This window comes from Hevea brasiliensis, chromosome 13 (genome assembly GCF_030052815.1).
Source record: "Hevea brasiliensis isolate MT/VB/25A 57/8 chromosome 13, ASM3005281v1, whole genome shotgun sequence".
In the NCBI taxonomy this organism is placed as follows: domain Eukaryota; kingdom Viridiplantae; phylum Streptophyta; class Magnoliopsida; order Malpighiales; family Euphorbiaceae; genus Hevea; species Hevea brasiliensis.
This window is the reverse complement of record NC_079505.1, coordinates 27639724-27653111: the sequence shown is the minus strand read 5'-3', so window position 1 is coordinate 27653111 and position 13388 is coordinate 27639724. Positions and strand designations below refer to the sequence as shown.

The 13388-nt window shown below is 30.5% G+C and overlaps 1 protein-coding gene across 1 annotated transcript; it reads right to left on the bottom strand.

Moving 5' to 3' along the window:
- Positions 1 to 366: 366 nt before the first annotated feature.
- Positions 367 to 4124, bottom strand: LOC110657823 (CBL-interacting serine/threonine-protein kinase 21). Its single transcript, XM_058131972.1, has 15 exons — positions 3542 to 4124; positions 3364 to 3426; positions 3047 to 3118; positions 2835 to 2942; positions 2679 to 2750; positions 2530 to 2583; positions 2242 to 2367; positions 2074 to 2163; positions 1867 to 1992; positions 1681 to 1788; positions 1342 to 1461; positions 1185 to 1250; positions 1015 to 1089; positions 812 to 921; positions 367 to 739 (listed from the first exon to the last, which is right to left on the bottom strand). Exons 1-15 carry the CDS (start codon positions 3719 to 3721, stop codon positions 682 to 684), a joined length of 1428 nt encoding a protein of 475 aa, XP_057987955.1. The 5' UTR covers positions 3722 to 4124; the 3' UTR covers positions 367 to 681.
- Between the last annotated feature and the right edge of the window lie 9264 nt (positions 4125 to 13388).

Sequence of the window (13388 nt, the reverse complement as noted above, 5' to 3'; positions counted from 1 at the left end):
AATCATTACATTTCATGGCATATGCATTAAGGTTCGGATTCAAATTTTCCATGATTACAGCATTTCTTTTCCACTTTATTCTAAATACTGCCCTAATCTGAGAAAATTTCTGTCATTTAATGAAGAATTCTGACATATAAACAATTTCATGGAATCGAGTATGATGGATGTCTGATAGCATCTTCTATACCATACCCTTTTTTAGCTTCTAAATTAATTATTGCTAATTGATTTAAGTGGTCAATTGGCGTTGCTTAAGAAAAATATTTTCTTTCTGATCATTTTTTGACATAATTTTCTTCTAAGAACAAATAAAATCAAGTTGAAATTGAATTAATGAAGGTATATGAGAAATTTTCTGTCATCTGATGAAGAATTCTGGCATATAATATACATCTTTGACTGAGATAGTACATTGTCTAATTGAAAGAAGGCAAAGACAGAAAAATGTGAAAGAACACTTGCGTTGTTGGATTTGAAGTAAGCAAAACTGCTTTACATCAATTGTTTACCTTTTCAGAGAGAGAGAGAGAGTATATATATATATATATATATATATATATATATATATCTGCAAAACTCTCCACTTTCTGTACTCGCATGCTTATTATACAGTTTGCTTATTCTCCTCTTAGCGCCCTCCAGGGACTTGCTATGAAGAATGAAAAGGGAACGTAAGAATCAATTCGATGAATAGCCTCGAAGGTCATTTTTCTCTATGTCATTTTGCTTTTCAGAACTGCATATTGAAAAGTTTAGTAAGCTTAGCAACTCATATTAAAATTATATTCAATTCTGGATTATGGACTACCTTCCTGTTTCTTGAACGTTGTTGCTTATAATGCTTGCTGCTTCTGACTCTAGCATGTGGAATGATGCACTTGATTTCTCTTTCAGTAAACTTGATAAGCTTCTGCAGAACTGATCATCAAATAATGTATGATGTAAGCTCAACCATAGTCATTAATATATATATTTGTTTTGTCTAACAAAATCAACTTCAATAAATTGTACCTCAGTATACAATCTTAGCTCTCCTGCTGATTTTGTTATTTCTACAACACAATTGGTGGGAGCAACCTCAATTACCTGACATTTTACACAGAATAATGAGATTCTTCTGTTTTATACTCGCTTGATAATTGATATATTGCAAAAATACTGTAATATATCCAATTAATTACCTCTGCTGATAGGTCATAGTATGATCTGGTACATCTAGTCATCTTTTTTTTTGGATGCATTTTCAGCTGAGATAACGTTGTATAGTGATTAAATCTGCTGTAAATATTTAATAAAAAATCTCTCTTGGTGAAGAATAAGGACATTACTATATTTTACCTTGAAGTTGTTTATCCTTTCAACTGTTAGGCTTAAATCCATTGAAGCAGCTTCTATTTTCTTTATGGTTTCATTTAGTGTATGCTTGGATCCAAGCCTTGTTGTCTGCTTCTTATCTTCCTAGATAAGAGAAGAAATTGACATGTTCAAATGAACTAAGGCTATAAAAGAAAAAACTTACCTAGCCTTGACTCATCATAGACCCAAGACAAACATATGGGTCCCACCTACTTTCATGTTGGTTCCACCATAAATGTGTTGGGCCCACGATGGATCAGGTTTAGGCAAGAATTTCCTTATTGTAAAATAGTAAATTCAAATTCTGATTTATATGCTTGCCTGTTCTTCAAAGAGACCTGATAAATCAAGGTCATGTGACATGGCTATCAATTGGAATGCATTTATGAAACTTGAGGAATTGGGCATTTTTGTCTCTGCTGCATCATCCTGCTCAGGATTTTAGGTGTTTAGCTTTAGTTGAAGTCATAAATTCACACTTTCATATTTATATCTTGAAGCATTTACCTCAATTGCATCGAACGCAGCATTAACATCGTCCAAGTAGATTTTCTCACCACATTCACATCCACAGGAGGGCACATAATCTGTCTGAAACCATGCATCTTCAATGATCTCTGGTATTGTTATTCTCTGTAATGATTTAACACATCAATTTCTTGTTTATTATGTTCTTAGAATTTCTTGAAACACAAAGTATTTCTTTGGCCATACCCTTCTAGGATTTGGATCAAATATCCTTGATATTAGCTTCTTCTGACTTTCAGTAAACCATTGTGGAAATGTGTATTCTGCTCGAGATATCTTTAAACAGACTATTATGTAAATATGATATGATTTTTCCTTTTGAGTAGCATAGTCAAGGGTCATATAGAAACATACCTTTTTATATAGCACCACAAGATTGCGATCATCAAAAGGTAGGCAACCAGAAAGTAGTTCAAAAAGTATTACTCCACAGGACCAAACATCTGCTGCTGCTCCATCATAACCCTTATTGGCAATAAGCTGTTTCAGCAGAAGATGAACCATCAGCTTTGATACTGGAGAAATAGAGGTTTGAGTTTCTATCTGGGAAAGTCTAGCCTATATTTCAACAGTAGCCAACCACCTTTCTCCTTTTCTTTTCTGTTACAAGCATTAATTTTTTAGTTCATAACAACTCCTTACCTCAGGGGCTACGTAGCACGGAGAGCCACAGGCTGTAGTTAGAATGTCACCATGCTGTCAATCAATCATGCTCTTAGCCAATATCCCTGGAAATTTTTGTACTGATAAAATGACATGAATTGGAAAAAAAATTGCTAGGATATTGGTACCTTACGCAACGCACTTAGACCAAAGTCAGATACTTTCAGATTTCCCTTATTGTCCAAAAGCAAGTTTTCTGGCTGCTGACGAATTATTAGTTAGCTAGCTGAGTTTATATATATATATATAAAATAGGCAAATATTTATTAGTACATTTCATTGACCTTTAGATCTCTGTGATATACTCCTCTGTTGTGGCAATAGTCCACAGCATCAATCAATTGCTGAAACATTTTTCTTGCCTCTGATTCGTTTAGTTTTTGGGAATAGGACTGAGTGAAACGAAAAAAGGTTAAAGAGGGTTAGAAATTCCATCATGAAATAACTTCCTTTAAAGTCAAAACACCATTTTTGAATTGAAGATGCAGTTCCTCACCAACTTGTCGGATAGTTGTCCTCCTGACACATATTCCATTACTATATAAATTTTTGTCTTTGTGCCAATGACCTGTAATTGTAATTCAACACAGAGAGGAATGGAAGAGGGGGTAAGAAAGTGGGTTTCTAGGTCTTGTTTGATTCAAATGGCAGAAATTGAGAGCCTTAAATTCCCAGGAAGTCATAATTGGCAAAGCAAACAAGCTAAATTTTAGCACTCCATGATAATTTGAAGTTGACTGATTTATCCTAACCAAACAAGGCCCTAGTTCATGCGAGAAATTGAATTGGGACAATATGAACTGGCAAGGGTACCTCATGTATACGAACAACATTGGGGTGATTCAAGACCTTCATGGTTCTTATTTCCCTTTGTACCTGAAATTAACATCTCTCAATATCTCAGAAAGAAACAGGTTGGCTGTTCTAGTTATCAATATATGATGCAGGATTCAAAAACAGATAGAAATAAATTCAAAGAATTTAAATTCACCTGGTACTTGAGATTGCTTTGCACAACCATTTGCTTATCAATGATCTTGATTGCAACATAACTGCCATTGGTGCTGTCTACAGCGAGTTTAACCTTTGCAAAAGTTCCTACTCCAATTGTTCTGCCAAGATGAAATTTCCCTACGTTGTTTGCAAATCCCATTTTCTTTATCTTCTTCATCTTCTTCTTCTTTTTCTTCTTCAATTATCAACTACTTGTGCAAAAATGTATTCATCCGATCCTTGCTTGTCTAACTCTCTGTTTCTTTGACCTAACAAAAGATTATGGTATTTGCAAATGTTCTTTATAGCCTCTCTGCTTTGAATTTCTGTAGAAATGGAAAAAAATTTGACACAGTTCATTTGATAGCTCGTGCATCTTGGTCGCATCTGCCATCCTTGTGACTCTCCTATCACCTTCCCAAGAGTGGTTATAAGTATTCAAACACTCTAAAATGCTGAAAAATAATTGGAGGCATAAATGGAAGGGTTCAAACTTAATCTTTGTATGGAAGGGAAGATGACTTGTTGATAGTTGGCTAGTTGTTGAATGCGTTTTGAATGGAAGTTAGACGTTATGTTCAGCTACTGACTTCTCCCCAAGCGGGCTCTGTTGTATGATCACCATTATTTTCTTACATTAATTTAAAGAGCAATATTTGGACAAATTTGAACTTTCGAGATTAGCGGTAATTATAGTCAAATTTCATAATCGAGTAATAAAAAAAAAATTAATTTGAATTTTAAGTTTAAAGCGTTTGGTTTATAAGTTTAATGAAAAAATTTTAAATTTTTTATTTTAAAATTAATTTTGAGATTTGTCTATAATTATACCTAATTAAGATTTATGATTTAAAATTAAAATATTTAGGTATAATTGTAAATTAAGGACATGATCAGTCTTTTTCTCAAAAAATTATATAGTACAACAATCATTCTATGTTGGATAATCTAAATAAAATAGCAAGCCAATTAAAATTATACAAATAAGTATAAATGGATTTTATAATATTCAATTTTTCTTATGTATTTAAAATTATTATTTTTTAAATAATAATTACCTATTATAATTACGAATTAATTTTTAATTAATTTATTATTTCGTGTATTAATACATTGAATAGCAGGATCATCTTATAATCTCTCCTTTTTTTCTCCTGTTAGATTAATGTAAACACCCAATCACAGAATGCCATCTAAGATTGCCCCTTAATTATTGGGAGATATATACAATGTCGCTATTCGAATAGACCGTTGAAAATATGGATTGAGGCTGGTTTAATGAGAAAACAATTGCAAATTTCGCTCTCCAGTGCGACTTATCTTTATTTTTTTTTTTTTTCAAAATTTCCCCCTTATTCCTCTCTTCAAAAAAAAACTGGGTAGAATCTAATAATTGGATGGGGTAAAAAGTACAACTACTGGCAATTTCCACCATCTCATAATGGATTAACTCAACTGTACAAATGATCTTATAAATTAATCGCATTTTACAATTCAATTTTTGAAGTATGATATTTTTAATTAGAAACAAATTTTATTCAAGATATCTTTCTGTGAATAAAATAGTATTTTGATGGGAACAGTCAACTCAATTATAAGATATTAAAAATTATTTTCAAATTTTAAAATTATAAAGAATAAATTATTTAAAAAAATAATTGATTAAAATATTATAATTTTTAATTAACCAACTATGAATTTTAACAGAGATTCTATCTTGTTAACAAAAATATAATTAAAAAATTAAATTATTTTTCATAAAAATAAAAGAATTAACTATAATTTTTAACATATTTCAAAAATTAAATTTTAAAGTATCATTATCATTATCATCGTTATCGTTATCGTTATCGTTGTCATTCTCATTATCGTCATCGTTGAAGTCATGATTGTCGTTGTTGCCTCTTACTACACTTGTAGCATAATCTTCTCCCCGTTTATTCGGATGCCTTCCCCCCTTCCCCCTTTCTTAACCCTTAAGTCATTATTCATTTTTAGAAGGGTAATAAGATAAATTAATATTATGTTAATGCAATATTAATAAAAAAAAGTTTAATCCAATTATTTTTTTAATTATAATTTAATTTTTAAAATTTGATAAAACTTATAATTTAGTTTTTATATTTTTAAAATTAAGTAATTTAATTTCTAAAATTTAGTAAAATCTATAACTTTATAGTTAAAAACTAATTAGCAATTTAATCCCTGAATTTTAGTTAAATTTATAAATTAGCCTTTATAGTTTTAAAATAAAGCAATTTAATACTTGACATTTTAATAAACACACAAGTTAATTTTTACCATTATAATTATGATTAATTCCCCATTAAATTTAATAAAAATATCAAAAATATTTTTAATTCTATTTTCAATATGAAAACAGTTTAGTTCTCAAAATTTTATTTTAATAATAATTTGCGCCCACATTTATATATATATTTTTTTGTTTTTCTATATATAACAATGTAATATAATATATGAAAATATTATAAATTAATATATATATTTAAAAAAAATAATGACATAAATATTATTTTACAAAATTATAAGGGTTATTCATAAATAGTTATAATATTTAATTTGTAAAATATATAGATAATTTTGTAATTAACCAAAACTTTTAAGGATCTTAAAGTAATTAATTTATATTTTAATAATTTAAATTTAAAATTTTTTAATTTAATGAGACTCATATTTTAAAAATATAGAGACTAAATTATTAATAAAATAAAATTTTAATGACTAAATTATTAAGAAAATAAAACTTTAGAAACTAAATTATTTTTAGATTAAAAACAAAAATAAGGACATTTTTATTATTTTTGTCAAAATTAATGATAATTTAATGAAATTCTGACGGTTGAAATTAAGTTGTAGATTTTATCAAATCTTGAAAACTATATTATTTGGTTTTAAAAAAACAGAAATTCAATTATATATTTTGTTAAATTTCAGAGATTAAATTATAATTTACCTTTTTTCTGAGCAAAAATATATAACTGAAATAGGCAATTTTGATCAAGCCTCTCTTTCCTTCACTCTATGCTTTATCCTCTTTAGAAAGATTATTATTACTAGCAGCATTAAAAAGACCACAACATCAAGATAGAAGTGAAAAAATTAGCATGGTTTCTAAACTTTACTGATCAGTAATCAAGTAAAGGGTACTATAAATCTATCAAGATACATCTTAATTATTTCCTTTCTTGTATAATTGCAATTGGAGAAGCCTAATCCTAGGTCTTTCATCTAGCCCATGATTATATTATTATCCTAATCATAATATAACATGTTTTAATTGCTGTTTATTTCTTAATTAATTTAGTCCTCCCAAGTGTGTGGAGTAGCTGAGGACATGGTTGGTAGGCGAGTGATTTTCATGCCTAATGCATTGACTGTTAGTTCCAACCCAAGCCATCAACATTGTGACTACTAAGCAATATAAGATTTAGGTAAAGGAGAGATTTGTGGATGGTTAATTTTTTTTATTACATTCTGAAGATGAATTTGGTAAAGTCTAAAAATTAATTGGTAATATTATTGAAATATAATATTTTATAAATGAATTTCAGTTAAAATTAAGGTTTAAAATATTTTGGAATAAGTTTAAAAAAGTTTAAAATAAAATTCAAAATGAAAAATCAAACTATTTTAAATTAAAATTTTAATTTAATTTAATTTTTTTATTAATATAATTTGATATAATTTACTATAAATTTTAATTTTTTTAATTTTCAAACTAAACCGATGCTGTGGATGTTAATCCATATTCTCGATTCAATTTTTTCTACTAATTAATTTAGTTTAATTTAATTTATTATAAATTTTAATTTATTTAATTTTAAATTTTAAAGTGAACCGACATAATGAATACTGCTCTATATTCTCTTTAATTTGATTAAATATTTTTATTAATTTATTTTAATTTAATTAAAATTTTGAAATTGAACGGATACGATGGATGATGGTCCTAATTTCTTTAATATAACTTTTTTTATTAATTCAGTATAATTTAATTTATTATAAATTTTAATTTATTTAATTTTCAAACTGAACCGACTGTATGAAAGCTGATCCATGTTCTCTCTCGACAGAATGGCTACATTATCGCGCATGACGTGGTTTTCTTTCATTCACATATATTCCGCACCATCATAATATCCATTTGAAATTGATTTTGTTGCCAGTAATCGTCACAGTCATTTTATTATTTATCATTATTATTATTTCATTATTATTACTATTATTATTTTTATCACCAATCGCGAGGAAGCACACGGTTGTTAGCTGTCACTGCTTTCGACAATGATCAATATTCAAGAAGTCCACCGACTTTATAATTTTTTTAAATATTTCTTTTAAGGTAAATTTTTTAATATAAGATTTCCCTTTTATAATTTTTCATATTTGAGAAAAGATTTTCAAAAGTGTAACAATCTTTATAAAATCCTTTCGCTCAAGTACTTTTCATAAAAAAAATTAATAAATACATTTTATTACATTTTGAGAATTGCCATTACTTAATAGAATTTTAATTTGTTGTTCATTAAATATGCAATCCCAGAAACAGGAGTTTAAAGCTTGTTTATTTAATTATACGGTTCAGAAAGAACCATTTAGAGATAATCTCAATGAAGCACATTCATATGTCACGGTTCTATAATCTGTCCATTAATTCATGAATGGCCAACTCATGCCATAATCATATGTTAGTGGTCCATCTGGATCACACTACAGTTCATCACACAACTAATATTAGTATTAGCAAATAAGTTCACAGGTCTTCGCACCTTTGAAAACAGAAAAGGATTTTCAATATTTTAATCCTTATTTCGCTATTTGCTTTACCTCTTTTAAGTCATCCTATTGGTGTACTTACTAATGTAGTAGCACCTTGATATACCCAAATGTATATAATTTAAATTAAATACAAATACTATTCACTAAGAATAAGTGTCCTAGCTTATTGAAAATCCGAAATTGACCTTAATTGGATTTCCTCTAAAATAGAAATCCTATATAATCACCATCCTAATAACAATCTAAGTCTACCTGATCTATATAAGGAGCTCAAACTTTCATAATTACGTACATCATTCTCTTTAGTTAATTATATATTTTACTCAGTACCATTATTGACTCGAACATTGGAGAAGTAAGCTAAGACAATCTATCTGGTATTCTATTTCTTGTCTTGCAAATCCAGACTCGTAGAAAAAAATCTATAAAAAGTAGTGACCCTTCTATAAAAAAATCAACACAAGAAGTCATGTCTCTCATATTCTTTATATTCTGAATACAAAATGGGAGAAAGAGCAAAACAATTTGATGTTAGGTGGTTTGCAACAACCTAGCCAGAAAAATTTATTACCCTACTTGAAGATCTCCATATTTGAGTTAACAAATTGATGTTTGTATGTGCTGTAATACCCCTCACCCAAGTTAGCTGGAATCGATACTCAGAGATTATTAGTAGCATGCCTTAGAGTCTTGTAATTTGTATCTTATAAATATTTATTTTCTATTATTGGCAATCATCTTTTCATTTAAATTAAATTGTTTATATTTGATTGAAAAAGTCCATTAGTAGCTTGTTAGGTGTTTTATTCTTAAGGCATTAAGTGGTGAAATGATCTGGCATAAGTACTATATATATTGGTTCACAATAAAAAATATCCCATTGGGCATGATTTACCCAAGCATATTGTCACCTATATTTGTTTTCATAGATTAGTATGAGATACTAATAAATATAGAATGATAAGTCTCATGCCATTTGACATTATGATGTTTTGAACAAATATAGTAGGCATTTATAAAATAAGTAGGCTAAACTAGTGATACATAGTGTAATGACCCATCCAGGGGGCTATTATCAGCGCTAGGGATCGGGTCAGCTTAAGACTGCCAGAACCCATAGCAAGCTTAAAAATCTATTGAACATAAACATAGCCATGTATCTCACAATCCAAGCATACTCTAAACCATTATACTTTAGGTTCCTCATACCTCATTAACATAAAATTAATTCAGAATTTGAACCTTTACATACATAAAATGCAAAAGTGTAATTAGTTTATACATACATTCTCACATGAGGAGTTAGCTTAGATTTAAAACATATATGATTACATCATTTATGTTTAAGAGAAAACATCTATCAAACTTGAATACCAACACATTAACTATTGCTTTACATATTACATGTCCACTAATCATGCAACATACATTTAAATACTCCACTACTATCCTTACTGCTCATGCTCCAAAGAACTCTTCTATTTCTACACTCCTACACCTTGGGTTAGGGGAAAAGGGTGAGCTTACACAAGCTCAGTGAGTAAACTAACCAAAAACCTTTAATTATAACCTTCATTTCATATATATGCAATGCATCATCCATATGAGTTTCACATCATAAATATTTCACATAAGATGGACTTGTCACCAGTGATTGCCCAAATCCAATATGCTCAGCTCAAAAAAAGGCTCCTTAGGACTTCTATTTAATATATCCAAAATGCTTGGCCCATATAGAGGCTCCTCAAGACTTTCGCTTAAAATATGACATGCGTAATGCACCAAGGAGCATCGAAAAGATCTACCTTTGGATTTTTCGGATCTATAACATACATAATATGTAACACCCCTCACCCGTCTACAGTATAGCCGAGCAAGGCGTGCTACACGGCGTGCCGGAATACCTAGTCTGTGATTATTTCATTTCTTGAACTAAATTTGATTTTAAGAAGTCTTTTATGTAATATTCATATCATGCTGATACTATTGTCATACTTTGATAAAATTAGTGTTTCAAGATTGGTAATAAAAATTTGGCAAGGTGCCATCTGTATTTTGGACAAACTGTCCTTCCAAACCTGTTGAAAACAGTTCAATATGGTAATATCAAAATCTCAAACATTTCAAGGTCTCTATTTCTCAGTAAAGTCAACAGACTTTTACAGTCATTAAACAGTTCAATAATACAGTCCATAATAATTTAAATATATACAGAAAATCTCCATGTTATTTAATATGTACAAGATATTACAAAATACAAGACTGAATCTCAAAAATACAATAAAAGTACAAAATACAGGTTATCCTAAGTCCTACCACGTATGCAATGCAGTGCAGATGACTCTGGACTCCTGTTCAGATCTGATGTCTCATCCGGTCATAGGTCTGCTGGGCTCCCCAGCGGTGTCTCCAATACCTACGCGTTACAAAAGCAACGCGTTAAGTAATTTTGCTTAGTGGTGCCAAATATAAAGAAATATACACTAAAATAAAGTAAATAAATTTATGGCATTGGTGTTCTTCACAATTGTTGATTCTACCTTTATTTGCTAACATTTCAATATCTGCTAATTTTGGTAGTGTTGTATGTCAGAAGACTGAATTTAGTTATTTGAATTTAGTAGTACTTGAATTACTGCCCGTGTAGCCTATATCTTGACGGCATGGATAAACGGATATACTGGCACTGGGTACCTAGTACCTCGGGCCGTCACACCATCGGTCACAAAGTATCTCCCGGTGTGCAAATAGCGTGGCTAAAAGGCCATATAGTCAATCTGGCGATAAGCCAAAAATAAATATACAATATGTATAGCCGTAGGCTATTAAAGTCCTGATCTTGACATAATAAGCCGTAAAAACACAGTATGGCATAAAGCCATTTACAGAACAGCTATCAGAATCCTATTGGCATGCCAACCTATCCATACTAGTCAACTAGGCAAACTAGGGTACATTATAAATTAATTGTTTAATCCTTCAATTTTTTTTTTTAGTTTACTAACTATTATATAATTCACAAGTCAATGCATGTGTTGACCTTTTTAGGTAATATGGATAAGTTGTTTCTAGCATAAATATGTCACAATTTAAATCTCAATATGCTGCCAATATAGTGCAATTTACCATTTTTACAAGTTGGCATTCGTTGCCAAAATGCTTCAAGCATCTTTATATGTAAGATGTTAAATTCTTAATTTTTGTGTGCTAGATTGGTCTAGCTTAAAGTCCTATTTCTCTTGGTTTTTAGCTTCTGGTCAAAGAAGAAAAATTGTAGCTCTATGTCTTATTGCACACGGGGCAAAATTTCAGGTCATTCCGAGTTGTGTAGACCAAGATATGGTCAATTTGCTAAAGCTGGACAGATTGCACTTTTAGTGCAAATTTGGTCAATTTTAAGGTCACTTTTGGTTTGGCAGATTTTGGAGCCGAACTTGTGCAAGCCATTTGACTTGGTTCTGTCCATTTCTGGGCTTGGGTGTCTTCATAAGACTTGTAGATATAGGTCTTAACTATTCATGGTCAAAATTTCAGGTCAATTGGACCTGTTTTGAGTGAGTTATGGCCTAAACACTAACTGCTGCCCAAATGGTCAGTTTTCAGGCCTTAAATGCACTAATCTGGATTTGGTCATTTTTAAGGTCAGTTTCTAGGGAGAAATTTGGCAACCTTTCCGCATGAAAGTTGGCCTATTTGGTGTCTAGTTTCACCCCTAATTGGCCTCATACCAATTGGGTTCACAGTTTGGTACTTATGGCTTAATTTAGGTGCTGCCTTCAATACACAACCTGCACAAAACTCATACACTCCCAATTTAGTGTTCCTTCTCCTCATTACTACAATATTCAATCAACAACACTTCCATACATATATTGTACACAATTTCAGCAACAATTTTGGGCAGAATGATCAAGTGCTCAATGCACATAATTCATCATTAAGTTCATCATTCACTTCCACCAAAATTCAACATACTTAAATGCTAATATTATACATATACTTCAACATATTCATACTTCAATATCACTTACACTTGCTGCCCGCAATTTAACATTAACATATATCATTAATAACCACATGCTCACACACAAATTCATGCTATTAGGGGCTGCCAAACATGGCAGTTTGCTCAAGGCATCAAGGTTCCATTTCACACCTTTAATCTAAACACTACATGCACATACTTAAATACAAACTTACTACAATTTTCATTTGAATTAATCAACCTTCATTTTCATTCATTAGAAGTAAAAATAACTCAAGCTCAACAAGGGTTCATGGCTGCCAAAAATGGACAAGTCCATTTCTCACTATTTCTTTCATTTCTCTTCACCAAAACACTCACCTCAACCTAAACATAAGCTTTACTAAAGCAAGGGAGAGGTTTTGGACACTTACAACTTTTGGAGCTTATCAAAACTTCACCAAATCTGGTTTTTCTTGTTGCCAATATCTTCCCCAAGGTGAATAGGCAAGCTTTAATGAAGGAAGCAAGTGAAAATGAGGGCTTGATGATGGAGAGAGAAAGCTTCATGCATGGTGGCCATGGAGGACTTTGAGAGGATCAATTCGGCAAGCTTCTCCCAAGGTTGAAGATGACCCAATTCTGCCCACTAAAGTTTATTTTATGTAGTTTATAATATAGTTAGTAGAGCACTAATGAGTTGTTTAATGTTTAATTATATTAAGTTTCCTTTATTTACACATTTACCTCTTTTCTTTCACAATTTACATAATGTATCACAATTTAATTTTTCATGTCATTTCTAAAGTGTAATATCATTTATTTTTAATGGAAATTGAGGTCAAAAGGCAACACTAGGTGTCAAATGACCAAAATACCCCACTTCGGGTTACATTCCCGATTTTTCGGTAACACCGATTTTTATCTGTTTCTCGATTTTTCATTTTTCTTTGTACGAATCTATTAATTTTTCTTTGATATTTCTAGTGTCAATTACATTTCAATAAACATTTATTTATGTCTCAAAATTAGATTCAAAGGGTTCCCCGCGGTCCTGGGGTTGGCAACGGCCTTCCCGGTG

Coding starts and splice junctions, on each gene's coding strand:
- LOC110657823 (XM_058131972.1), bottom strand. CDS start 3,721: ATGAAGAAGATAAAGAAAATGGGATTTGCAAACAACGTAGGGAAATTT. Junction 1,789..1,866: donor CTGCGTTCGATGCAATTGAG/GTAAATGCTTCA, acceptor AATCCTGAGCAG/GATGATGCAGCAGAGACAAA. Junction 740..811: donor AACGTTCAAGAAACAGGAAG/GTAGTCCATAAT, acceptor TTCAATATGCAG/TTCTGAAAAGCAAAATGACA.